The sequence below is a fragment of the Globicephala melas genome, chromosome 21 (assembly GCF_963455315.2).
Source record: "Globicephala melas chromosome 21, mGloMel1.2, whole genome shotgun sequence".
In the NCBI taxonomy this organism is placed as follows: domain Eukaryota; kingdom Metazoa; phylum Chordata; class Mammalia; order Artiodactyla; family Delphinidae; genus Globicephala; species Globicephala melas.
Window position 1 is genome coordinate 17,155,727 of NC_083334.1, and position 27,238 is coordinate 17,182,964.

At 44.6% G+C, this 27,238-nt stretch overlaps 2 protein-coding genes and 1 long non-coding RNA gene across 9 annotated transcripts in view; 1 reads left to right on the forward strand and 2 right to left on the reverse strand.

Annotated features, from left to right (window-relative positions):
* Window positions 1-9,438, forward strand: part of MTUS1 (microtubule associated scaffold protein 1) — a 158,005-nt gene extending 148,567 nt beyond the window's left edge. For all 7 annotated transcript variants that reach the window (XM_030831814.2, XM_070044640.1, XM_070044641.1 and 4 more), the window contains 6 exons: window positions 805-910; window positions 2,346-2,419; window positions 2,574-2,669; window positions 5,361-5,477; window positions 8,006-8,103; window positions 8,664-9,438. In XM_030831814.2, the coding sequence (XP_030687674.2) occupies window positions 805-910; window positions 2,346-2,419; window positions 2,574-2,669; window positions 5,361-5,477; window positions 8,006-8,103; window positions 8,664-8,877 (705 nt within the window). In that variant the 3' untranslated portion in view covers window positions 8,878-9,438. The remainder of the gene's footprint in view (window positions 1-804; window positions 911-2,345; window positions 2,420-2,573; window positions 2,670-5,360; window positions 5,478-8,005; window positions 8,104-8,663) is intronic.
* Window positions 3,169-8,612, reverse strand: LOC132594405 (uncharacterized). Its single transcript, XR_009560576.1, has 4 exons — window positions 8,423-8,612; window positions 7,801-7,938; window positions 7,254-7,382; window positions 3,169-4,096 (listed from the first exon to the last, which is right to left on the reverse strand). It is a non-coding gene; the product is annotated as an uncharacterized lncRNA (long non-coding RNA).
* A 1,787-nt stretch (window positions 9,439-11,225) lies between the features above and the next one.
* PDGFRL (platelet derived growth factor receptor like) overlaps window positions 11,226-27,238 on the reverse strand; it is a 47,671-nt gene continuing 31,658 nt past the window's right edge. Inside the window, exons 3-6 of the mRNA XM_030831826.3 lie at window positions 23,446-23,597; window positions 18,935-19,228; window positions 13,788-13,927; window positions 11,226-12,105 (exon numbers count right to left, since the gene is read on the reverse strand). Of these exons, the coding sequence (XP_030687686.1) occupies window positions 11,917-12,105; window positions 13,788-13,927; window positions 18,935-19,228; window positions 23,446-23,597 (775 nt within the window). The 3' untranslated portion in view covers window positions 11,226-11,916. The remainder of the gene's footprint in view (window positions 12,106-13,787; window positions 13,928-18,934; window positions 19,229-23,445; window positions 23,598-27,238) is intronic.

A 27,238-nucleotide genomic window follows, 5' to 3' on the forward strand; every position in this document is an offset into this window, starting at 1 on the left:
TTTATGGCTGAGTAGTGGTCCATATATATATATATATATATACACACACACACACACACGCACACATACCTATATATGTGTGTGTGTATATATAGAGAGTGTATCACATTTTCTTTATCCATTCATCCGTTGATGGACATTTAGGTTGTTTCCGTATGTTGACAATTATAAATAATGCTGTGAACATTGGGGTGCATGTATCTTTTCAAATTAGTGTTTTTGTTTCTTTTTGGATATATTTTAAAAAATAAAACATCCCTTTATCCTACTACCTAGAAATAATCCCTTTGCAAACATTCTGGTGCTGCTAAAACATTGGCTTGCATTTCTTCTTCTTTTTTAAAATGGCTCTTGTTTAATAACTCGTATTTTTCCCTTAATGGTATATCCTAAACCTCTCTTTAATTTCCTTGTTCCCATTTAAAATCAGTTTTTCATTTAGCTGATATTTACACAGTGCCAATATATGCCAGGCACGTGCTAGGGACCGAGAATATAGAGGCCAACATGACAGCTGTAGAGCTTACATGGTCCTGTCACCATGGAAGGTATCCTCGTTCCGTATGGTGGACTCAGCCCTTTCCATCCATGAACCCTGGAGAGCTGTGTGTTGTGTTCCTGAGGCACGGTGGACTGGAGCATAGGGACTGGCAAACCCCAGTTGGGTGGTTCTTTACGTGTGTCTGGTAGGCCTTAGACTTGAATGCAAGCTCATGTGTCAGATTTCCTAATGCTGCTGCTTATTATTCACCTTAGGACTTTTTATTGATAAACTGTTGTTTTGTTTTGGTTTTTTTCTTATAGTTTGACAACTTAAGTGCTGCCCATGAAACCTCAAAGTTGGAAATTGAAGCAAGCCACTCAGAGAAAATAGACTTGCTAAAGAAGGCCTATGAAGCCTCCCTTTCAGGCAAGGATGCTTTTTCTATTGAAATAGAATAAAAGCTAGTGGAACAGCGTGATATGTTTCAAAACGGAAATGATTCAAAACTTGCCCCTCTAGAGAATACCCTGTGGTATTCCGTTTGGAGTGTTTTTTGGTTTCTTTTTGCACTGTTCATTGTGAGGAGATCCCCTTTCCCCTAAGGATGCAAATAATAGTTTGTTATAAATGCCAGCCTTTTAGGAAATATAGTTTTGGGGTGTTTTTTTTTAATTTATTTTTTGGCTTTGTTGGGTCTTCATGGCTGCTGGGCCTTCTCTAGTTGCAGCGAGCAGGGGCTACTCTTTGTTGCAGTGTGCGGGCTTTTCCCTGCGGTGGCCTCTCTTGGTGCGGAGCACGGGCTCTAGGTGCATGGGCTCAGTAGTTGTGGCACGGGGGCCCAGTAGTTGTGGCTCGCGGGCTCTAGAGCGCAGGCTCAGTAGTTGTGGTGCACGGGCTCAGTTGCTCCGTAGCATGTGGGATCTTCCCGGACCAGGGCTTGAACCCGTGTCCCCTGCATTGGCAGGCAGATTCTTAACCATTGCGCCGTCAGGGAAGTCCCCCTTTTAGGAACTAGAATGAACTTTTAAGGAACTTCAAGGCCCTTTTGGTAATAGTTGTGCTTGACCACTCCAGATCCTGGGAAGGTGGAAAGTGTCAGTTTATATCCTGACCATGGTGAAGGGTCCATGCCAGGCACTTCACACCAGCACTGCTGTGAAATGTAGATGGCATTTGTTGAATAAAAAGATGTGTTTTATTACTTCATCGTGATTGGAAGGGTTGAAATTAAAGGAAAAGAATAAGAAGCCATTTTTTACAGAAGATAAGTGCCCATGTAGCTGAAGTCGTTACACCGAACCCATTGCATCTACAGAGAAACATATGGACACGTGGTGAGAACTGACCCTGTGAACTTTGTCAGGGGCCTTCTCATCAGAAAAACAGACTTGTTGTGTGAGGTCAGAGATGATGAGAACATGTAAAAGTGACTGGCCCAGGGTAGATGTTGGGTAAACATTGTTTTTCTTCCTTCCTGCTGGAGATGGGTTTAATTTGAGACTTCTGTTTGGTTCGTGAAGGGCAACTGGAACAGAGCACAGGGCCTCCTGACCAGGAGTCTGAAGGCCAGTGTTTGACCGCCCCCATCCCCATTGCCCCCAGGTGTGCTCTTTGTTCCCTGAGGTCTTTTGGCCTCTCTGGGCCTCTGTATTCTCATTTATAAAATGGGAATTATCTGCCCTACTCACCTCATGGGCTAATTTGAGAACAAGTCGTTTAATTTCTACAACAGTGCCATACAAATATAAAGTAATGTAGGCGCAGCGCCTCCTAATCAACTGTTGCATCCATGTGCTATAATGACTGTAGAATACAGTGATCTCGTAGGATGTTATTGACTCAAAAAAAATATCACTTCCAGAGATCAAGAAAAGCCATGAAATGGAAAAGAAATCACTTGAGGATTTGCTTTACGAGAAGCAGGAGTCACTAGAGGTAGGTAAATCTCAATCACCACCACCGCTCCTGCCCACCTTCCCATCATCATTCTTGACGCTTGTATGGTCTGGGTACATTTCTGTGCACATTTGCAGTGTTTCTGGTGCCCGCTTGTTTACTTACGTTCCACATTTCACTGTTTGTGTTTTAGAAACAAATCAATGGTTTGAAGAGTGAAAATGACACTTTAAATGAAAAGTTGAAATCAGAAGAACAAAAAAGAATATCAAGAGAGAAAGCAAATTTAGTAAGTTGCATATGCTCCCCCATCACTAATGAATTTTTCTTCTGCTTAGCTGTCTTTTAGAGTCAGTTAAGTGTTCAGCAGCTAGAGAAATAGTATGGGTTTGAAATCTTTTTCATATCTTGCAGTATGATTTTTAAACTGTATAAAGTGGCTGCTTTGGTTACTGGTGTCTTTTTAATTCTAAAAACTGACATAACAGCTGAAATCCAATATATTGCAAGTGATCTAAGCTAATACCTATAGGAAGGCAGGAAAACTATCAATTAGGGTCAGGGTTTTATGTAAAGACTTCATTTTTTAATTAACTTGCTATATTGTGATATAATTTACATACCACAATATTCACCCTTCTAAAATATACAATTCAGCAGTTCACAAGTTATACCTTGGTCACCAGGATCTAATTACAGAACACTTTTATCACCCGCCCCCAAAAGACACCCTGTACCCTTTAGCAGTCATTCCCCATTTCCCCCCCAAACTCCCTAGCCCTACGGGATCACCATTCTCCTTTCTGTTTCTATCCATGTACCTGTTCTAGAGATTTCATTGACGTGAAATTGTGCTCTATGCAGCTTTTTGTGTCAGCTTCTTTCCCTCAGCTTATGTTCTCAAGGTTCGTGCATATTGTAGCAGGTACAGACATTTCATTCCTTTTTATGGCTGAACAATATTTCATTGTATGGATAATCCTCACTTTTTAAAAAAGTTATTTATTTACGGATGGCTGTGTTGGGTCTTAGTTGCTGTGCGCGGGCTTTCTCTAGTTGCGGCGAGCGGGGGCTACTCTTCCTTGCCTTGCGTGGCCTTCTCATTGCGGTGGCGTCTCTTGTTGCGGAGCATGGGCTCTAGGCGCACAGGCTTCAGTAGTTGTGGCGTGCGGGCTCAGTAGTTGTGGGCTAAGCACATGGGCTTAGTTGCTCCGTGGCATGTGGGATCTTCCTGGACCAGGTATCGAACCCCTGTCCCCTGCATTGGAAGGCGGATTCTTAACCACTGCACCATCAGGGAAGTCCAGTCCTCACTTTTGAAAACTACAAATTTCTCTGGTAAACTCAACTTTCTCTTGCAGCTTGTATCCCCCCAACATTTTTGCGGGGGGCGGGTGCTGCTTCTGTCTTTTCATTCCATGTATTTGTGTCTGGGGCTGCAGAAGCAGAGCTTTTGTGCCACTTAAGACCTGTCACAACTCTCGAAGTACCTGGCTCCCTCAGTGAGCTCTTCTGCTATGTCAGTGAGAGACCCTCTAGACATTTGAATGCAATTGGATGAGGTCCTATTCAATGAAATTTCAAAGCTATTTATTCTGGAAGATTCTTAGAAAAATTCGATTGCAAAAGAAAGCTGTAGACTTCACACGCAGGGTGTAAATCTTATGAGTGGCTCAGGGAACGCTTTTAAAGAGCTTCCTGATCCTGCAGCAGCTCCTGAAAAAGTTCAGAAGGGAAACAGGTTGAGGAAAGCAGGACTATCTCATGCCTTACCCCGCCTAAGCCTGCCCAGGGTGTGGGAAAAGAGCGTGTATGAGAGTGAGGGTGAAAGGGCCAGGTGGCAGAGAAGTAGGAAAGCTGCACTCTGACTTTAAAAACCAGCAACGTGGGATTTGCTCTCTTTATGGTTTAAAAAAATCCTGTGTAAAAGGATAACAGTATATGAAATGTAGGAAGTTTCTGGAAGGGCCCTGGAGTTGAGGATCGGGGGTTGGTCCCCACCCCAGCACTTTTGGGCCCTGAGCAGGTAGGTCACTTGAGCTGTGCAATTCTGTCTCCTTCTGCGAAGTGAGGGGTTTAAGTGATCCCCAAGGGCACCTTCCCTGATTCTCCCTAAGGGTTGCTGCAGAGCGTTAACCACTGTCCAGGAGGATAGGTTTGATGATCGACACCACTGACTCTTGTCTGAGAAATTCCCTCGCTGAACAGCAGATCAATAGATTTTGTGCCTTTAACTTGTGTCGTGCATTTTGGAAGGTTCACTTGAATTTCAATAATTAAAGCAAGGAGTTGGGGAATCCACCCTGGTCTCGTGCTCTCAGAGGATGATCTCTCCTTACATAGTGTTTATCTTGCATAGAATTTTCGCAGTGCACGTGCTCTATGCCACGTAGGTGTTCGGGTGTCACAAAATGATGGGGTGTTAATCCTGCTCTAGAAGTACGGCCAGGCTAACCTAGTCCCCTCATAGCGAACGTCCAAAAGACTCAGCACGTGATTGCCATTCCTCGTTTTTCAGAGAGCCCAATAAACACGCTGCCTGTTCATTCCTCATGAGCTACTGACTTTGGATAGAGAGAACTATTGTTCCCTTTCTCCCCCCAAACACCTGGCCAGGACTGGGAATTGCGTACTCTCTAGCCAGAGTTCTGTTTTGTGTTGTAAGCTGTGGTTTTTATCTTACTTCCAGTAAAATATTTGGTGCTACCAATGTTTTTTCCATGTTAAGTTACTGATACGTGAGGGAAGTGTTTGTTTTAAATGTGAAATGTTTTATTTCATTCTTAAGACCAAAGACTTTGAAGTTAAAGATGTCTTAACCCTTCTTTTCACCTTTCTTTGAAACTGCCGTAAGAAGGTTGATGTCTCTTGCTACTTGTTTAATTTCTAAATCTAATCAACTGTCTTTATATTAAGAGTTTGAACCATGTGATTGTGTTAAATGACCAGTCACAGCCATATCCTGCCGTGTGTTTTCCAGAAAAACCCTCAGATCATGTATCTGGAGCAAGAGTTAGAAAGCCTGAAAGCTGTTTTAGACATCAAGAATGAGAAGTTGCACCAACAGGACATCAAGTTAATGAAAATGGAGAAACTGGTACATTTCATTCAGAACCTTAAACGGGGTAATACCTGAGGCACAGGAACTGGCCTCTGAACTAGACCTGTGGAATTGTCTTAATTGCTATTTAAAGATAGGAGAGGTAGAAGAGGTTAAATCTTCTTTTCCATGTCAGCTTAAGGCTTATTCATTGCTACCTTCTAGAACATTTTTTTCAAGGAACGTATAAAAGGTAGCATTCAGTGTTTGGAAAAATGACAACTCGCGAGTGTCTCCTGTTTCAGTGGTCTGGGAATATCCACCTGCATAAGAAGAATTTTTAAATAATGTAAAAGCTATCCTTTAATACACTACCACCTCTGGGTGGGTTTCTTTTGCTCAAAACTGTTGAGTACATAAATTAATTCCATCAGAGCAGTTGAATCTTGCTATCTAAATTCTTCATCTTGCTTCATGTGAATTAGACTGTGATAAAAGAATTGCCCTTTTATAAAATTAATCTGGTTGTACAAGTAGCCAGCACTATGCAAAATATGAATAAAGTTTAGTTTACGGCCTTTAGGGCAGAACGGACGTTAGCATGTGACGAGTCCATCCAGGACTGCGTGTGTGAGCAGTGAGCCCAGTGCCGTGTGAGCCCTGGTCCAGCCCTGGAACACGACTGCCAAGAGCCAGGAGTCTAGCCAAGCCTGCAGGGTTTGCCGCGGCAGCATAGGTGTTCCCAGCCAGTGCTGTACTTTGTACACCACTTTTGACTGTGCCAGGTCCCTCGCACTGCTTTGTCCCTTCTCCCCCTAATTATGGGCAACTCAGTGTTGAGTAAGTACCTCAATTCAAACCCAAACCAGCCCTGGACAGTAGGGAGCATGGAAGTCACTCATCATTAGTTTGTTTGTTTGGTTTTTGGTGTTTGGTTTTCTTCTAGAGACTATTACCTATCAAGGGAGGTAAGAGCTAAGCCCCCAGGTGGATAGATGGGCACTTTGAATGACCAGGAAGTTTTGTTTTTGTAAAGGAAGGAAAGAACTCATGGTCTATTAATGGGCCCAACCTAGTATATACACCAGTTCCTGCCAAAGGTCATCCTGTTGTATCAGGTCTCATGACTGCCAATGTGGCCATCAACAGTGACTCAGGTAATCCTGTTAATGATTGGTTGCCCTATATGCCATGCACACATCAAAACTCTTCAAACCATCATGTGCAGTAAGAACAGGCTCTGCTGTAAAATTACTCATAGGTCTTGATCTTTGTTGATCCACAAGTATTTCTGTCCCTTGCCACGCCCAAGAGATTAGTCAGCATGGCATGGTGTATATGCAGAAGAAGGGGTTAATCCAAGGACAGACAGGTAAACCCACTGTTACCTTGTTTATTTGTAAGCTCCAGGCCTTTATTGAAAATAAGCCACTTGGAAAGCAAGGAGGCTTTCTCAGTGTAAAAACTAGCTCTGCTGATAATTAGCTCTAAGAGTGAAATTCCAGGGCTAGTTTCCTCTCCAGTAAAATGAGGAATTGGATGAGATTAATATTTTAAGGCTAATTCCTACCCACAGTCTTTAATTCCAGATTTTCCCACCTCGTGTTTTTATCTTGAATTCCTTTATACTTCCTGGAAATTCCAATGCCCCCTTTTTCTTACACGCTAGTCACATTTGTTTTGGATATTTCACTTGGTTGGCTTGTCCTAAGCTTTTTCTGGATAATAAGATGTTAAGAACAGTAGGACTGCAAACTAAAAGCCTAGTCACGGGCAGCAGTGACAGGGACTTAGAGCTGTGATGTTGCCTCCGAGCAAGTAATCAAATCTTACCTTTAGAAACTAAGCAGGGATGTAACTGGCAGTTCATCGTGTTAACTGATTCAACGTCTTCTGGGCTTTTATCCTTCACTCTCTCAACTGATCAGCTTGTTTTCCTTGAAAGTTTAGCCTGGGCAAGCCCTAGGCAAACAAACGTATCTTTAGTTCAACCAAGGAGGAATGCTTTCTGTAGTGTCACTTGTTGATTTTAAGGCTCTATAGAGCTTTGTGGATTGCCTTATGTGACCACTCGGAGGTAAGTGCTGAAGAGTAACCGGGAGACCATGATTAAAGTCATATTAAACATTGCCACGAACTGAATTTTCATCAAACGTGGGATATTTTTTTTCTTTCAGAATTTACCATAAGAAGCTGCGGTGCCTCTGATAAAGAAAACGGCCGCTAGGTAGCCAGTGTTTATCACCTTGAACCTGAAAGAGGCACAGCCCCCGAGGGTTGCCGAAGGCAGGGCACCAATTCTTGGGAATTCTGAAACAATGTGAACTTGAACAAATCACTAACCCCCTGGGTTTGTCCATTTTCAAGTGGCCTGGCATACCTTTAAAAAGTAATATCCACGTGCTCTGTTTTGCTGCAGTAGATTCTTTTTGCAGTGCGTCAGTGTAGAGACAGTCAACATACCATTAAACTTTCCCGAATGAAGTCTCTCCAGTGTGTGCCGGTGTCAGGAAGGTACCTTAGGGAAATAAGGGGCTTTATGTAATTTTTAATGTATAAATGTTGGTCCTCTTGTTGACACCAAGGTGGACAACAACACAGCACTGGTGGACAAACTGAAGCGATTCCAGCAGGAGAATGAAGAATTAAAAGCTCGGATGGACAAGCACATGGCAATTTCAAGGTAAAAATAAAACTGTCCTATTTTCCCCGAGCTCCTCCCTTCCTGAAACATCGAGTGTTACTTTCTCACCACACTCCACCCATGCCCCTCCTGGAAATGCAACAGAAGCGGGTAGTTAACGAGGTTCTGATTTCTATCTGGAAAAACGATTGTAGCGTTTAGTGCCTTTACCACAGTGGCCTGGACCAAAGGCTGAGTCCTCAGCAGGCAAGCCTTCCCTTCCCTTTCAGAGAAGGACCACCACCAGACCAAACAGGAAACAGCCCCACACATAGGAGGGTCTTAAGACATGCAGTATAGCTGTGGGAGCATCACTCACCCTACTATGAAATTGCCCCAAAGTGCAGCTTTTTCTTTGGCTCTAGGTCACACTTCCCGGGTTTCTCTGCCAGCCCAGTACCCATGCACGGTAGCTCCTTTTATTCCAAAGAGATCATTTGGGGCTCTCAAATTTAAAATAAATAGTAAGATTTTTTTCAACCTTTAAAAAAAAGAAAGAAGCAATCAGAGTCACAGGATTTCTGGCTTTTTTTTTTTTTTTTTTTTTTTTTGTCTTCCAGGCAACTTTCCACGGAGCAGGCCGTCTTGCAGGAGTCGCTGGAGAAGGAGTCCAAAGTCAACAAGCGCCTCTCCATGGAGAACGAGGAGCTGCTGTGGAAGCTGCACAACGGGGACCTGTGCAGCCCCAAGAGGTCCCCCACGTCACCCGCCATCCCCTTCCAGTCACCGCGGAACTCCAGCTCCTTCCCCAGCCCCAGCATCTCGCCCAGATGACCTTCCTGGGAGCTGGAGACAGACTGCGTTTCTGCAGTACTGACCCACCCACAATCGTGGGGGCAGGGGGCGGGGCTGGAGCCACCTTCGCTGACACGCACAGCCTGTCCTAGAACTGGAAAGTCATGGCCCGAACCGGCCCCTTCCAGACAAGACCAGAACTCTGGAGGAAGGACCGACTCGGTCCAGGAGACTCCTCCCCAAACGATGCTGTCGGAATGGATCTACGTGGACGCTGTTGCACAAAGCACTTACGGAACGAGAAGATCTTGTTCGTTGCCTTTTTCACCTACGCATAAAGGGGAAAACTCTCAGGGGCCTGTTAAGATAAAGATTTATATAACCTTTGTAACGTTCTTCACCACAGACACCTTCTTGTGATTTACATTTTGGTCTGACTGGGGATGTGTGAATGAAGTGGATGTAACCGAGTGTCATGTGTCTGATGCTGCCTCCTTTGCTGAGTCTGTCTAGAGATGTGCTAATTAAATAGTCAGTGTATGCATCTCTGCAAAAGCCATAGAAGAAAGAGCAGTAGTTGCTAGAACTAGAATTCTTTACCACCAACCCTGCTCAGCCCGTTGCCATGGGGGGGAGAGGGAGAGACAGAAAGAGCTCTGACTTGCCCACGTCTGTTCATGCTTTGCATCCTTTCAGAGTAACTTGTTGGCAGCCTTTCAGTGTTCAGCCATGTCAGTTGAAACTAGCTAGACTTTTTAAACTTACCCATGTGGACGTAAAATACTACAACCCATTTTCGCAGGCTATGAGCAAATGTAGAACCCTAATTTTGCTTTTAAAAAAATGTGTATAAAGAAAGGGCAGTACCCATGGATTGCTTTCTGCCTTATTTTTATCTTGATCTGAGCTATCCTCAGTGATTTCAACTGGCTGCTTCTCTCCCACTATCCCCATTCCCCCCTCTCCTTTCTCCCCCATCCAGAGCCACAAAAGCAAACCTTCTACCTCCTTCCTACTTCTTCTCTGGGACAAGGAATGTGCTTTTCCAGAGCCAGCTCATCTTCAAGGTGCTGAACCACTTTCCAAATAAACCAAGGCCTGGATCCGACAGTAGAAATTTTGGGAAATCCTAGAGAGGTTAAAGAATGAAAAGGAGTCATTGGCTCGCAGAACTAAGAAAGATAGGACTCAATGCTTATGGAGGAACATGAGCACCTTGATAATAGAACAAAACAGTCTCTGGAGATAATGCTAAACTTCCACGTACCTTTGAGGAGTCCTTCTGTCCTTGGGAAGGTAGCAGAATGACCAGCTGATGAGAGAAGAATGTGGCTTGTACAGTTCTTCTCAATTTGCATTTCAATTTCCTTTCAAAACTTCACTTATTACCTCCCCCACTTCTGAGACTTTGGGGGAGGTGGAAGGAAGAACTGTGGCTTTTTTCTTTCTCCCTGCATGTGTCAAGCTTGTGCTGTATTTACTAATCAGCATTACTGATGTTCGATGGCTGTACAGATAAGCGCTATAGTAAGAACAGATTCAGGCTACTAGAGGTGGACCTTTGAGTTGACATTTACGTATACACTACAAAGCAGATTGATATTCATGATGCATGGTTTTTTGTTAGTTTTTGTTTTACTAGTGATTGTGTCTGAAGTTTTTAACCTCCAACCGTTGATTATGTGTGTAACCTTCCACGTTTGTTTCTGATAAATGGGAACATAGGTTCACTGCCACCTCCTGGAATCTCTCTGCTCACCTTTCCAAGTTGTTCTCAATGTCCTTAGCCAAAGTTGGGTTTGCCATCCTTTCCCTGCACATGGTCAATCTCGTGCTGTTCCCTGCTGTGCTCCATGCCATTTAGGTGTCTGGGGAAATGATCCTTACACAGTTAATATAAAATGTCTTCAGAGAATGGGAGACAACAGGAGAGAAGATAGGAAACAAAACACGGAACTGTAAAATTATCTTCAGACCAAATGTTATCACTTAGGATGCAAAATGTTGGCACGTCATAAAAATACGGATGTGTAAACAACTGTAGTTGTGCTCAGTTTGTAGTGATGGAAAGTATTTTACTTTGATCAAATAAATAATGCTGGAATATTCAATAGAAGAATTGCATCCTCTGACATACTTCACCCTCCAAAGTGTTACCCAGTTTATAGCGGCACAGGAATTGACATCGTGTCTCCTCCTTAACCTATTTCCCAGGAATTTCCAGTGCAACCACAAAACTGGTCATGGGCTGAAATTTGGCTCACAGAGCTAGACTTAGAGCTTTTCTTTTCTAAATTCAAAGCTGTGTGTATTTGAGAAATAAATTTTTACTGGTTTTAATAATAAGTTCTGCTGTATAAGGTAAGAAAATTGGAACAGCTACAGTCTAAATATTTTTGAAGATGGTAAAAAAAAAAAAAGCCTAAACAAAGTTGAATCTTCCTTGATCTATGCATCTATTTTATATCAAAAGTTAAACTTTTAAAAACACATGCTGTGGTTCTTATAGAATGTCTAATCTAGAACTAGTACTTTTGAGTGCAGTGGTTAAAAAGTTTACATATTTTTTGATACCTTCATATCATACAATAGTTCATGTTGTATAGTTGAACTATATTATTACTCTGTTTTTAGATTCTCATATTTTGTGGTTGTTATATCAAAGAGAATATTAGGTATTGACTCGGACATTGCTGCCCAAAAATCCTTCTGGATGTACTTCAAGCCAACTTAAAAAACGAGCACTTAGCCCATTTTTTGTTTTTTACAAAAACTTGCTCGTTTAATAGAAATGATTATATAAAGTTGTTTACATATATGCCTTCTTAGTATAAACACTAGAAACCCATATATGTAGGTCAGCAGTCAGAATACATGCTTTCTGCTAGAATTAACACTTCTATAATTAGACCGGGTGACTTCCTTTTAGTTTGGAGGTCTGGGTCTGACTCACAAGGCAGGGCCTGGGGTTTGGCGCTCGACATCAGCCTCTGGCAAAGCACTAGTCAAAAGGACCCTGGAGCTGGTTGTGTACACAAGTGGGCTTTCCGTCAATTCATTTGTACTTCATCTTCCAAGTCAGGAAAACTCCACAGTAGTAGCTACTGAGGTCTGTCCTCGGAGATTCTGAGCGGTGCAAATGTAATAACCTGCGTCCACCATCTCAAAGTCTTCAACGATCAGGACGCTCTGGGAGATCCTCGTGGTGTGGCCCAGCCCTCTGTGGATCAGCCGCCAAGTGTCTTGAATCGTCACGGGCCTTTCATCCTGTTGAACGACACCCACCGGGGCTGAAGCACAAACTACAAGCTGCTGTAAACAGCTCCCGTTCATCCTCCGCGAAGTGCAGAACACATGCTTCTAAAAGACTACTTGGTATGCGCGGCTCAACACTGTCTAGTCAGTCTAGGCTGCATTTTTTCCAAGCAGTCTTGAATTTCATTATGCTGTTTGGCTTTCACTTTCTGCCCTTTTTTTTTTTTTGCGGTACGCACGCCTCTCACTGTTGCGGCCCCTCCCTTTGCGGAGCACAGGCTCCAGACGCGCAGGCTCAGCGGCCATGGCTCACGGGCACAGCCGCTCCGCAGCATGTGGGATCTTCCCGGACCGGGGCACGAACCCGCGTCCCCTGCATCGGCAGGCGGACTCCCAACCACTGCGCCACCAGGGAAGCCCTCTTTCTGCCCTTTTCATCAATGTTTCTACTTAATATAAATTTTATTCTTTTGGAACTCCAAGAATGTGGGACTGGTATTAGGCATAAGAATACAGATAAAATTTTCCACTGCTCTCCTGTTGACACTCCCCACGTTCACCCCTTCGCACAGTGGTTCTTATTCACAGAACTTAAAGTCAAAAAGAAGCCCGAAGCACTCACCGCGTAAATGAATACGAGCCCCTAATTGTTCAGACTGGGAGAGGGAGACATAAGATTAGTCAAATGTGTCCTAGGACTACAGTGGGAGAGAAGTTGTACCGAGGATGGATAACGTGACACCCTAGGTGACTTGACTTCGTATTTCTAGAAAGTGAGATGGTCACTTTTGAGATGCTTCTTCCAACTTTGGTGATAAGTAGTGTTTTCTGGATTAGTTTAACATAATTGTAATATTTATAGTATTACTAAATTAATACCCTTTCTGCTAATTAGCAACGTAAAAAAAAGAACCCACCTCTAATGAAAATTATTAATGTCTTCTAAACGGAACAACACTTTTTAAAAACAAGTACCTAGTACTAGAAAAGTACCATTCTCCAGGGGGAGTTATTTTCCACCAATCACAGCCCTTAAAGCAGAAGTGTATTTGCTACCGAGTGAGTACATCTTAGGAGGCCAAATCTCTTCTGGCAACAAAGGGATTATTCCATGTTGGTAGCAAAGCTGTTTATTTTTGTGAGCAGAACAGGCCCAGAGGCTACATGTGCTGGAGTTGTTTTTATGGGAAGTCTATTTTAAAATGATCTCGGCCTCACAGCACCTTTTTGAAGGCCTGGATTTATATGCCAACTTGGTGGTTGTCTACTTAGAGCTCCTTGCTTTGGGGCCCAGCTTTTATAGGGGAGAATACTGAAGGATTCCAGAAGGAGGTTAGATTGGCCTCCAATTGACCCAGAATTAAGATTGAAGATTGAGGTTGCAGGTGAAGGAAGGAGGCCCTCCTTTCCTGTTCATGCCCCGCCCCCTTCCTTAAGGGTCGTGAAGAAAAATAACATGAAGAGAGTACATTGACTGAATTGCCTAATGGAACCCAGTCACCTTTTTCCTGTCCTTTAAAAAAAGCCATTTGTAAATATACTGAAACATCTTAGGAGAAAACAAGTGAGCCTTAGCCCTACCATAGCTGCACACGTCTCTCATACGTCTTTAAGTTACAGTCCGTATCAGTGAGTTGGGGGTGGGGAGGGAACAAAACAAGTAAGGCAGCTGGCTGAGGCCGGGGTATGCTTACCTTCTGCCCTGGGTAGATCCACCTGAATTCCACCTCCACATCCGGCTCCCCGAGGACCGTGCAGAGGACGCTGATGTCATCCCCACCCTTCACTTTGTTTGCAGATGCCAAGATGGTTGTTGACGGAGGACCACTGGGAACTGGAAGTGAGCAGGGGACAGGGGACGTGAGATGAAATCCATGGGCCATGGCAGAGACAAACCAACAGACGTGTTCTCTTCTTTGGGCAGGTATGGAACATTCCTGCCTTTCTTCAGCTCCCCACCTAGCATCGGGCCTACCCTCTCCACCACTTCTGGTTTCCTCTAACACCTCCTCTTTCTCTACCTTGGTGGTCCAGAACGGGGTGGTCATCCAGAAGTCCCCAGGTCCAGGCATTACACTTGTAATGAGGAGAAGAGCCCAGAAGGTCTGCCAGGAGCTCACGTGAAGGGAATAAAAAGGTAGAGGGAGAAGAAGGGAATAAAAAGGCAGAGGGAGAAGAGGGGGACTGGGGGCAGAGCAAGTAGAAGGAAGAGAAGGCAGCCTGGAGGGAGAGCCACTGATGGGTGAAGATGGACAGGTGTGCGGCCTCAGGAAGTACAGGAGAGAGTCTGAATCTGCCAAAGGGAGAGGCATTTGTAGGCAGAGTGCGTGATGTTTCTACTTCACAGCATTTCAGAGACACAATTCTTCATTAGGCTCAGTTCACTCGAGTAAGTTTGACAGCAGCCTTGAGCAAGGCCACGTGCTGGGAGTGGAGGCTATGGCAGCGAACCAGACAGACGTGGTCTCTGAGCTCTGGGGCCTCTATTCTAATGGGAGAGGCAGACACTCAGCAGGTCACTGTGTGGTTGGTTTAGAACCTGAGTTGTGGGAAGAACTTGAAGGAGAAGCCCAGAGTGCTGGGGAGGGTTCAGGATGGTCTGAGGAGCAGGAAAGGCTTCCTTAAGGGAGGTTTGAACTAAAATCTGAAGGAAAAAGGGGAGGCACCAGCAGACAGGCCCGGAGGGGAGGTTAGGGAAGCCTGGGAGAGGGCAGAGGCCGGCCATGCAAGAAGACCTTTCAGGCCACGTGGAAGATTCTGCTAGGAAAAGCAGAAACCCACTGAATGGTTTTAACTGGAGCTATAATCAGCTACAGTGTGGAAGATGGAGAAAGCATGGGCACAGAAGAGAGCAGTTGGAAAGGTATTCATATTGGCTCAAGGAAGAGATGATGGTAGTTGAACTCTTAGCAGTAGGATGGAGAGAAACAGCAGAATTTGGGGGATTTGATGGAATAAGTCAAAAGAACTGGGAGGAGCCGGGAGTGTTTGGGGCTCCTGCACCCTGGAACTGCAGTGCCATCACTGGGAGGAGGAAAGCTGGAGAACAAGACCTGGGAGGAAGGCCCAGAGTCCAAGGAAGGGCCTGTGAAGCATCTCAGCACAGATGTTAGGGAGAGAATTGGATACACGAAGCTTGCACTCCCAGATCCGGGCCACATACATTCCCCTGGGAGTGATTAGTGAATAGATACGCAGCAGAGCATGGCTATGGTTGAGAACACCCAGGAAGAGGATGAGGACAGACAAAGAAGGTGCCTTGGGGAACTCCAACACTTAAAACCTGGAAGAGGCAGCTCATTCTATGAGGCCACCTGGTACCAAAACCAGACAAAGATAACACAAAAAAAGAAAATTAGAGGCCAATAACACTGATGAACATAGATGCAAAAATCCTCAACAAAATACCAGCAAACCGAATCCAACAACACATTAAGAGGATCATACACCATGATCAACTGGGATTTATCCCAGGGATGTGAGGATTCTTCAATATATGCAAAGCAATCAATGTGATATGATATACCACATTAACAAACTGAAGAGTAAAAACCATATGATCATCTCAACAGATGCAGAAAAAGCTTCTGACAAAATTCAACACCCATTTATGATAAACTCTCCAGAAAGTGGGCATAGAGGGAACCTACTGCAATGTAATAAAGGCCATATATGACAAACCCACAGCTAACATCATTCTCAACAGTGAAAAGCTGAAAGCATTTCCTCTAAGATCAGGTACAAGACAAGGATGTCCACTCTTGCCACATTTATTCAGCATAGTTTTGCAAGTGCTAGCCATGGCAATCAGAGAAGAAAAGAGAATCCAAATTGGAAAAGAAGTAAAACTATCACCGTTCGCAGATGACATGATACTATACGCAGAAAATCCTAAAGACGCTGCCAGAAAACTACTAGAGCTCATCAGTGAATTTGGTAAAGTCGCAGGGTACAAAATTTAATACACAGAAATCTCTTGCTTTCCTATATACTAACAATGAAAGATCAGAAAGAGAAATTAAGGAAACAATCCCATTTACCATCACATCAAAAAGAATAAAATACCTAGGAATAAAACCTACTTAAGGAGGCCAAAGACCTGTACTCAAAAAACTGTAAGATGCTGATGAAAGAAATCAAAGATGACACAAACAGATGGAGAGATATACCATGTCATTGTCAAAATGACTAAACTACCCAAAGCAATCTACAGATTCAGTGTAATCCCTATCAACTTACCAATGGCATCTTCCACAGAATTAGAACCAAAAAATTTTACAGTTTACATGGAAACACAAAAGACCCCAAATAGCCAAAGCAATCTTGAGAAAGAAAAATGGAGCTGGAGGAATCAGGCTCCCTGACTTCAGACTATACAAAGCTACAGTAATCAAAACAATATGGTACTGGCACAAAAAACAGAAATATAGATCAATGGAACAGGATAGAAGGTCCAGAGATAAACCCAAGCACCTATGGTAACCTAATCTATGACAAAGGAGGCAAGAATATACAATGGAGAAAAGACAGTCTCTTCTATAAGTGGTGCTGGGAAAACTGGACAGCTACATGTAAAAGAGTGAAATTAGAACTCTCCCTAACACCATACACAAAAATAAACTCAGAATGGATTAGAGACCTAAATGTAAGGCCAGATACTATATAACACTTAGAGGAGAGCATAGGCAGAACACTCTCTCACATAAATCACAGCAAGATCTTTTCTGATTCACCTCCTAGAGTAATAAAAATAAAAACAGAAATAAATAAATGGGACCTACTGAAACTTAAAAGCTTTTGCACAGCAAAGGAAACCATAAACAAAATGAAAAAACAACCCACAGAATGGGAGAAAATATTTGTAAATGAATCGACCGATAGGGGATTAATCTCCAAAATATAACAACAGCTCATGCAGCTCAATATCAAAAAACAAAGAACCCAGTCAAAAAATGGTCAGAAGATCTAAATAGACATTTCTCCAAAGAAGACATACAGATGGCCAAAAAGCACATAAAAAGATGCTCAACATCACTAATTATCAGAGAAATGCAAATCGAAACTACCATGAGGTATCAACCTCACACCAGTCAGAATGGCCATCATCAAAAAATCTACAAACAATAAACGCTGGAGAGGGTGTGGAGAAATGGAAACCCTCCTACACTGTTGGTGGGAATGTAAATTGGTACAACCACTATGGAGAACAATATGGAGGTTACTTAAAAAACTACAGACCTACTGTATGACCCAGCAATCGCACTTCTGGGCACATATCCAGAGAAAACCATAATTCAAAAAGATACACGCACCCTGATGTTCATTGCACCACTATTTACAATAGCCAAGACATGGAAGCAACATAAGTGTCCATCGACAGAAGAATGGAATATTACTCAGCCATTAAAAAGAATGAAGTAATGCGATTTACAGCAACACGGATCGACCTAGAGATTGTCATACTGAGTGAAGTAAGTCAGACACAGAAAGACAAATATCATATGATATCACTTATATGTGGAATCTAAAAACTGGGTACAAATGAACTTATTTACAAAACAGAAATAGAATCATAGATGTAAAAAACAAACCTATGGTTACCAGGGGAGAAAGCAGGGGAAGGGATAAATTGGGAGATTGGGATTGAGATATATACACTACTATATATAAAACAGATAACTAATAAGGATCTACTGTACAGCACAGGGAACTCTACTCAAGACGCTGTAATGGCCTATATGGGAAAAGAATCTTAAAAAGAGTGGATACATGTATATGTATAACTAATTCATTTTGCTGTACACCTAAAGCTAACACAACACTGTAAATCAACTACACTCCAATAAAAATTTTTTTTAAAAATTAAAGAGCTGGCAAAGCAGAATGAGAAGGCTGTGGGAAAAGCAGGAAAAAAAATGGGACCAGGGGAGAGAGGGTTTCATGTAGGCAAAGTAGAATCTAGAAGGACAAGGACAGAAACTTGTCTGCTGGACTTAATGGCCTGGGAGGGCCTTTAGCCAAGGCTGCTGTGGTGGAGCTTAGGGGAGAAAGCTAAGGAGCATGTGGGAAGGGAGAGGACGGATGGGTACCGAGAGGGCTCTTTCAGGGAGTTTGGCTGTGATGGAGGAGAGATGGCTGCAGCGGAGGGTGGTTAATGGAAGGCTGAGAGGGTTATTTCGTAGCAGAGTGTTGGAGATTATGGCCTTGTGAATAAGTCTCACGGCTGAGAACAAGGGGCATGAAGGAGCCTAAGTTCTCATCTCAGAGAGCAGCTAGCTCTGGGGCCACTCATCCCATCACAGGGTCCCTGAGCAGGACCCCTCCACCCCACACGCAGACCACTCACCAGGCTCATGTCAGAGTTCCTCGGAGGGAGGAGAGTCATCAGTGAGGGACCACCTCCTCTCCTTCCTCACAGGGCCGGGGAGGGTGCTTTCTCTCCTGCAAGTCGGGGGAGGGAGGCCCGAGAGAACACTTGTCGAGGGACGGGAGGTGACGGGTGGTGCTGCCGTAGGAGAGCTGCTCGCTGGCTGACCGTGTGCCCGAAGCTCAGGCTGCAGAGCACGGGAGGATGACATGGGGATCTGGGATCCCCACGATCAATCACACGGAGGCAGGACCAAAGTGAATGTTGCAAGGACGTGAAGAGAAGGGAGTGGGGGGGAGTTGCGTTGGGGTCACGGGCAAGGAGGTAGAACGTTCTAGAAATGGCGGTGCTGCAGAGGAGCCTTTAAGAACAGCATTCTGTGCCTAATTTCCCTCCATAATTGGGAACAGCAGAACCTGATGCTGACCAGCTGGAAGTGACTCACATCTCGGTCCTGGAGGGGAGCGGGCTTACCTTCTGCATAGAGCAGCTGGTACTTGACAGAGATCTGAGACTTGCCCCCGGCCTCCGCCTTGCAGTAGACCACCCCCTGGTGGTCAGAGTGAGGTTGCAGATACACAAAGCCTCTCTTCATATCATAAACGATGTCTGTTCCGTTGGCCTGGATCTCCTTGGCCGGGAACTCCCTGTGGAGCGTGACTTTGGCCGACAGGACAGTCACTCGACAAGGAACCACAGCCTGTCTGTCCGGGTTCAAGTAGACGACATCAAAGTAACTGGGAGAAGGTACAAAGAGTTCTCCTTTCTCTGCAAAGGGAAAGACACAGCCTCATTTATTCTGGAGAAACAAGGTAAGAGCACTTAAAGGGATTCTTATATTCAGGGCACAAAGATGAGGGTGGATTGGCAGTATACTCGGATAATGGAGTCCTTATGAATTGAAAAGGCTATTTTTAAAAATACTTTTCCTTTTTTGGAAGAAGGATGTTACTTCCCATCTTCTTAAAGCAAATAAAATAGGTATTAGTTCAAGCCCAAATCAGGCCCATTGGATTGTCCCACTTAGGAAGCAGGGAAGGAGGCCAATTTCCTTGTGTTAAGAGCAGCTTTAACACCTGTGGACAATCTGCTGTGTGTCTAGAGAAGTCAGCCCCACAGCCCTTGCTTAGTATCTGCCTGTTGGGAGGAATTTCCTGGCTCAGCAGAGCCTCTCTGAGACGGGCCCAGTGAGGGTGCTGGTATCCTCTTAGCCCAGAGGACTCGTTCCCGGCAAGGTCAATGGAAAGGGAATCAAGCAGGGATAGATGAGGAACCCGCTGGTCTCAGGTTCTGGGCTCTGCTTGGCTGCCACTGGGCTGGGGACCTGCAGCCATTTGCTTACACTTCTCCTGTTCCCTTTGAAATCGCGCTGCATGTTCTTTAAGCTCTAGATGATGGCATTTTTATCTTACAGAAGTAAGGACTGGTTTATCCATTCATCCCTCAGGACAGTCAAGGGACTCTGGATTGGGTTTGGGGGGTTTTGCTTTTTGTTTTGGGCATGGCACATTAAATACTTTGTTTTCTGGATCATTCTGTGAGAGATTACACTAATATCTAAGAGAAATCTTTGAACTGAATCACACTCAACATTTATTCAATTGTCTCCTATGTTTTCCTACAGTATTCCCGAAACAATTATTCTTGGCTTTCTTCACTAGCCTTTGTGCCCCAGTTGTACGATTTTTTTGTTTTTTTAGGTTGGGGACAGAATTCCTGGACACAATAGCAAATGTCTCCATGGGCCAAGCGTTCTTTAGCTCTGAGCACCAGCTTCTGTAACATGGAATCATGGCTTACTGAGTCTCCATCTTTTGCAAGACTTTCCATCAGCCTGGGTGACTTGTGCCACTTCATGATAAACTGACCTTCAGGCTTAGGCGAGGGCACCTTGATCAACATCATACCTAACACCCCTGTGTTCACACAGAATAAGTCCGTGTGGCCTTGAACGTGTCACTTCATCTCTCTGTGCTTCAACAACCCCATTTGTAAAGAGGAGAATCTGGAGCAGATAGTATTAAAGGTCTCTTCTTAGCAAACGTATTTAAGGAATGTATGGTTGTCAGATTCAGAAACAACGTTTGTTTTAAGGTTTTATGGAGGAATCTGAACCAACAAGCAAAGCCAGTAGAAGGGGACAATCTGAACTTCAGAACACAAAAATGAGGTCTTACTTCCTGTACTATAATCCATGCTTTGAAAGAAGTGACCACACCCGTTGCTTTAACAAACAGAAAAAAAATATGTATTTGCCAAGTGAATGGAGTAAGAAAGGCTGCAGGAAGAATATATGAATGAGTAAACAAATTATTATCTATGAATTAAACCTGTCAAATTTTCATTTATTCATCACTTGACATTTATTAAGCATGTACTACATAAAATATTTTATTCATTTGATTATTGTAACTTGAAAAATAATACTGAATTTCCTTTAAAATAAAAAAAAAATTTGCCATCAGTAGATTCCATCTACCAAAAAAAAGTATGTTCAAGTTTATATTTAAAATTATAGATCACATATGCCCCCCACTCAAAAAAACTTAGTTAATAGGCTATAAGCTAAAATCCAAATGATAACAAACTCCACATTTGGTAAAGTGCTTGTTAATGTGGTTTCACTACATCTGTAAACTGGAGCCTATGCCTTTTACTATGAAGAAGCCCTACTGCTGGTAATATCCTCCTCCTTGATCTGGGTAGTGGTTACATATGTACAGTTCCCTTGAGGATCCCCCACTGAGCTGTAGAGTCATGATTTGTGTATTTCCCTTTGTATACATTATCCTTCAATATAAAGTTAGAGAGGGGGGAAAAACCCTCTGAGAGCCTCCTGGATGCAGATTAAATATAACATGTGGCAGTTGCTTCATCAAAAATTGCGCAAATTAACCACAGTCAAAAGAAGCTTCACAGTGTTTGCAATCAAACCGTAGGAAACATAAAAACATAACGAATGCCAGACTTTTCTCTGTGTGGGTGGTAGGGAAGCATATGTTCTGAAAGACTCCAGAGCCAATAGCCTCCGTAACAGCCCATCCTGGTTTTCCAAACCCACCCAGTGGCTGAAAAGACACATCGCTAAACCTTATACCGAAAATCCAACTGGACTCCTAGTGCCGAGGAATAAGAAAACGATACAACGCTTTAGGTCGTGTCCCTGATCCAGGTTTCTTGAAGGTTGAAATAAATATTGATTTTTCTCAGCCTTCCTTTGATGCACAAAAGGGCTTCCGTAAGTTAAGAGGATCTACCTCCAGAACTCAGAGAACCTATGGCCCTAGTGAGACAGTCTGGCTTGAGGGAGGTCTTCAGTTCAAAACCTCAGCTCCAAAAACCACTATTTGGGGAAGACACGACAGTGCTAATCACCACATAGAATTTTCATTCTGCAATTTGAAATGTGGTATCAGTTCTTGTCCAGAACAACAGGCTCTGTTAGTCTTCATTAGTTGCCTTTTCCACTGCTGCTTCCTGGTGTCGTATCATACTAAGGGCACATGGGCACTTCTGGGTGGCACATTCCAGAATGAGACTCAGAAGCGAAGGCCCATGAACAACTGTCAGCAATTCTGACGACACCATTTATGCTAGCTCGTGTGTGCCTGTCAATCTGTCCATCGCCTTGTCTTAAAAGTGGGTTGAGGCAGTAAGAACATTGGATCCTGGATCAGAAAAACGGGGTTTGACTCTCTACTCCGCCGCGTGAAGTCATGGAACGTGGAACACATCACCTGCCCTGTTGCGTCTCAGCATCAGCATTATTATTTCTAAAACAGATAATTACGTAGTTTCCACTTACCTCCTCATGGTATTGTGGAAATGGAATGAGAGGCATGTGTTTCCACAACGGCAGAGCACCCTGCTCGTGTATCTGCTTGCCAGAGAGGAGCTCTTCGGGTAGGAGGGGAGAATGTATGAGATTTTGCTAAAGCGTTCATTAAAGGCCAGAGCCTAAGGTCATTTGAGTTGTAGACCTAAGTCACTGTGGCAACCCCTGCCCACTCAGAAAGCCTCCTGGCTTCACCTGAAATGCCTTGGACCACAGCAGCGCTAGGGCGTAGCATTTGAAAGATTCCTGAAAGCTGTTCCTGACCTCTGAGCCTTGTCGGAGAACATCTTCCTCCAAACTCTAGAGTTTAGAGATCTCAGCAGAGGAAGGAGGCTGGCAAGCTACTCTCCAGGGCCCGTTTCTCCAAGTGCAAGTTCCACCTGGCAAACCCAGATCTGACCCTACAGGGGAGAAGATCTGCCTATTTTCAGGCACCTCACTGGGATTCAGGCATCAGGATTGGAGCCACACAGGCTGCAGCCTTTGGGAACACTGCCCCCAAACCTCAGCTCACGGTACTTACAAAGACAAACGCGCGGAGGCCTTTAACCAGGCATCCTGTGACTATGGAGCTTCCGGAAAGGAGCGCATCAGAGATTCTGAGAGCACAGCGACCGAAAGTCTACAGCAACGCTGTGCGATAGAGCTTTCTGTGATGATGGGTGGTCCTCTGTCCCCACCATCGATTAGGACAGCTACAGCCACACGCGCCAGTAGAGCACTTGAAGCACGGTGAGTGCCACCCAGGAACTGAGTTTTTAGCTTTAATTTTAACTAATCCTCATTTACATTTAAAGTCACACATGTCTAGTGGCTACAATATTGGACAATGCGGTACAGACTCTGGAACCAGACAGTTCTGGGTGCAAATCCAGGTTCAGCCACTTACTTGCAGTCTGACCTGAAGGACTTACTTAATCTCTCTAAACCTCAACTTTCCCATTGGAAAAAAAAAATGATATTAGTACTGACCCTGAAGGGTTCTTGTGAGACTTACATGAAATAATTGATGTAAAGCATTGAGCCCAGAGCCTGGCAAACAGTGAGCGCTCTGATTGTACTTACTTGATAATCAGCAGACAGTGGGAACCTGTAATATGGACCAGGTCCAGAGGTCTGAAGAGTTCCACTAACGCAGCCAACCTTTTACCTGTAAAAATGATGTAGGTGGAGCCCGTTTTGGCCTCGTCCCTCCTGCAGATGTAGCCGTTGCAGAGCTGCCCCCAGCAGCTGAATTCACCCGTGTCGGCCGCGGTGGAGTTGACCAGGGTCAGCTGGCCGTAGCGCTCGTGCTGCTTCACACTGTCAACAAGAGCAAAGCCGGGGCGCGGTGGGGCTGGGGCCTCGCGCCCATCTCTCCCTGCTCCATCATCCTCGCAGATAAAGCCCCAGCGGCTCCAGGCAGAGTGCCCTTTCTCAGATGGCACTGACTAATAAAAGAGTGTATTTGGGGAAAAGTGTGCTGGGCGGGGTGGGTAGATGGGGGAGGCAGAGAGAAAGGCCTTTCCTAGAAGGAAGTCACATTTTCTAAGGAGAAGACATTCTCTTCAACCTCAGGACTGGGGTTTCCTTAAGCAAAATCACTGGTGCATTGCGACGCAGCCGCACAAGTTCAGCCACAAAGCCTTGGGCAGGCGTCTTGCTTTCAGCTTTCATTTCTCATGAGTTTATTTAAATAGCAGTCAACAGGAATGAAAGCAAAACCTCTTTGATCAATAAGAATAAGGCTCTGAATACAAGCTTGGAATCCTTGAGGTGCTACATTATTAAAAATAAAAACTTCCCTTTCAGGAAAGGATGCATTGGTTGCTGAGACGCGGAGCCCCTATCATGCACCCACCTCTGGTCAAGTATTCAGAGCTTTTGGGCACTTCTCCTCTGGCCTCACACTATTATTTCTTCTTTTAATTTCTCATATTTTAATCTCTTGTATTTTTATCTTGTTGCATGTGAATATATTTGCAAACCCCTTCAGGTCCTTTTTGAAATGAGGAGACATAAATATTTACTATTATTAAACACTAATATTAGCTGATTGTCATAGTAATTCATTGTATTATATGATGTTAGGAACCCATATGTGTCATCCTCGGGATGGATGCCCTCCCCCACCGTGGCCTTGGCGTGTGAGGATGCCAAAATAAATGGTTTCAACCTGAGGATGCATCTCAAATCCCCTCTGGGATCCACGTACTTTTCTGATGTAGGCGAGATTCTCCTGTGATAGGTTGCAGTAACAGCACGGTCACCACTTTCAATTTAGCACGCAGCAGAACGTCTCGCTGGTTGGTCTTCAACACAACCTGTTCTGGTCTCTGCTGAATAGCTGCTTTGCCCACCCATTCTGCCAGGAGATGCTCTGTACTCCCACTCCCTCAACTGCCTCCTTTCAACTGAACGGAAATCTCTCCTCCTTCAGGAAGCTTCTAATTAGAACCAACTCAGAAACCTCCCTGCTTTCTCCCAGTGATGTAATTGGCTCTGTCCTCTCACCCCTCCGACACCTCTGGCTTCCTGTTATTACGATGGATGGTGAAAACTTTGGGGGCACGAATAGTGCCCTATTTGTTTTATATTCCCTAAGCAACATATCTGTGCGCAGTATACAGTAAAGTTTCTCTAGAAACAAGGGGACTGAAATGAAATTGAACATCAGTGTTGGAACTGGAAAGAACCTTAAAAAGCAGGAATCCAAAAAAAAAAAAAAAAAGCAGGAATCCAGTTCCCAATTTTGCATATGAGGAAACTGAGTGTCACAGAGCAGAAGGGACTCCCCTGAGACCCACAGCTGGAGAACAGCTGAACAAAACTGTCTTCCTTAACTCAATTAAGTATGTACCCAATACACATTCATTAGATGATAAAATGCATACAAAGTACTTCATGCCATGCCTTGTTCACTGTATTTTCCTAATTATATCTTAATTACATATAACTGCAGGTTAGTAGTAGTTATTGTGAACACTACTACAACAATGAAAACTATGCACACCCAAAATTGGGGATGGCTAGCACCGCAAATAAAAACCAGTAGCCCAGGACTTCCCTGGTGGCGCAGTGGTTAAGAATCCACCTGCCAGTACAGGTGACATGGGTTCGAGCCCTGGTTTGGGCAGAACGCACATGCCGTGGAGCAACTAAGTCCGTGCGCCACAACTACTGAGCCTGCGCTCTAGAGCCCACGAGCCACAACTACTGAGCCCACGAGCCACAACTACTGAAGCCCACATGCCTAGAGCCCGTGCTCCGCAACAAGAGAAGCCACCGCAATGAGAAGCCCGTGCACTTCAACGAAGAGTAGCCCCTGCTCGCTGCAACTAGAGAAAGCCCGCGCGCAGCAACGAAGACCCAACGCAGCCAAAAATAAATAAATTTATTAAAAACAAAAAAACCAGTAGCCCTCAAGGATATTACAGTCCAGCTGGGGAGCTAAAACTAATATACATGAAAAGATCAGAGTGTAACTAAAGCGCTGCTCACAGCAAGAGCAGTAGGAATTCTGAGAAGGGATTCATCACTGCGGGTGGAAGAGGTAGAAGGCAGCTGGACTTTGAAAGGTGGAGGTGGAGGGACAGCAGGGGCTGAGAGACAGCGAGCTTGCTGGCTCCGGAGAACACAGCCGCAGGGGGCTGGGAGGGACCTGCTCTGCTCATTTCACTGCTGTGTCCCCAGTGCATGGTGGGTAGAAGGCACTCAGTGCTGATTTGGGGATTTAATCCATTAATTACAGAAGGAGATGGAGGGAGGGGGTTGGAGTCACAGGGCATGTGGTTGAGAACAGCGAGAGGGGTACACATTTCACTCACCAGGCAGCAGGGACCGCCCGGTCTGGGAGGTGGGAAGCACTGGGCCCACCTTAGCCAGGGTACGAGTGGGGAGAACAGGTATAGGAGAGGCAGGGGGAGGAGCGAGAGGGAGAGGCCGTTACTGGGGTGAAGAGCAAGCACTGGGGCCAGGCTGGGTGTTGGCAGTGGAATGGAAGTGAATACAAGGCTTGCTTTCTTGGGGAAGAGTTACGACAGACTGGGTGTAAGAGGTGGAAGAAAGACACATGAAGAATGACCACTTGATCTGTATTTCCACGCGGTGGAAAGAATGAGGTTTTAACTGACTAAGATGGAATAGCTGAGAAGAGAAAGGAGATGGGGCTGACCAAATAATAGATTCACTACTGGAGATTTTGAATTTCTGATAAAATGTGGGCCAGGTAAGTGTGGATGTCGTGTGGTGTCATTGGAAATACAGGCCAGGCACAGAGGAGGTAAAACAGCTCTAGATTTGTATTTGGGGGAATCGTCTGCAGTGGGTACGGGCAGCAGCTAAGGAATAAATGAACTCAACAAGGAAAAGTGTGGAGAAGAAAGAGAAGGCTGAGGACAAAACCTAGAGCCAAATCGGGGCGAGTAGGAAAAGTAGAGGTGTATGGAGGGGAAAAGTAGAATCAGCAATGAAAGAAGAATCAGGAAAGGGGATCATCAAGGAGAAAGATTCAAGGGCTTCCCTGGTGGCGCAGTGGTTGAGAGTCCGCCTGCCGATGCAGGGGACACGGGTTCGTGCCCCGGTCCGGGAAGATCCCACATGCCGCGGAGCGGCTGGGCCCGTGAGCCATGGCTGCTGAGCCTGCGCGTCCGGAGTCTGTGCTCCACAACGGGAGAGGTCACAACAGGGAGAGGTCACAACAGTGAGAGGCCCGTGTACCGCAAAAAAAAAAAAAAAAAAAAAAGATTCAAGAAATTGATGGTTAATGCCTTTCAGAGAGATTCATGACCACATACACACACACTTCATCTGGCAGAATGAAAGTCTCTGGCAACCGAGATAGTAATTTCAGTTGTGAGGAGGGAGCTTGATTTCAGCAGATAAAAGCTGCAAAGGCGGACAGACAATGGAGGTGAAAGTCTTCCCAGGTGGAACGTAACATCCGGCCACATTCCCTATGGAGC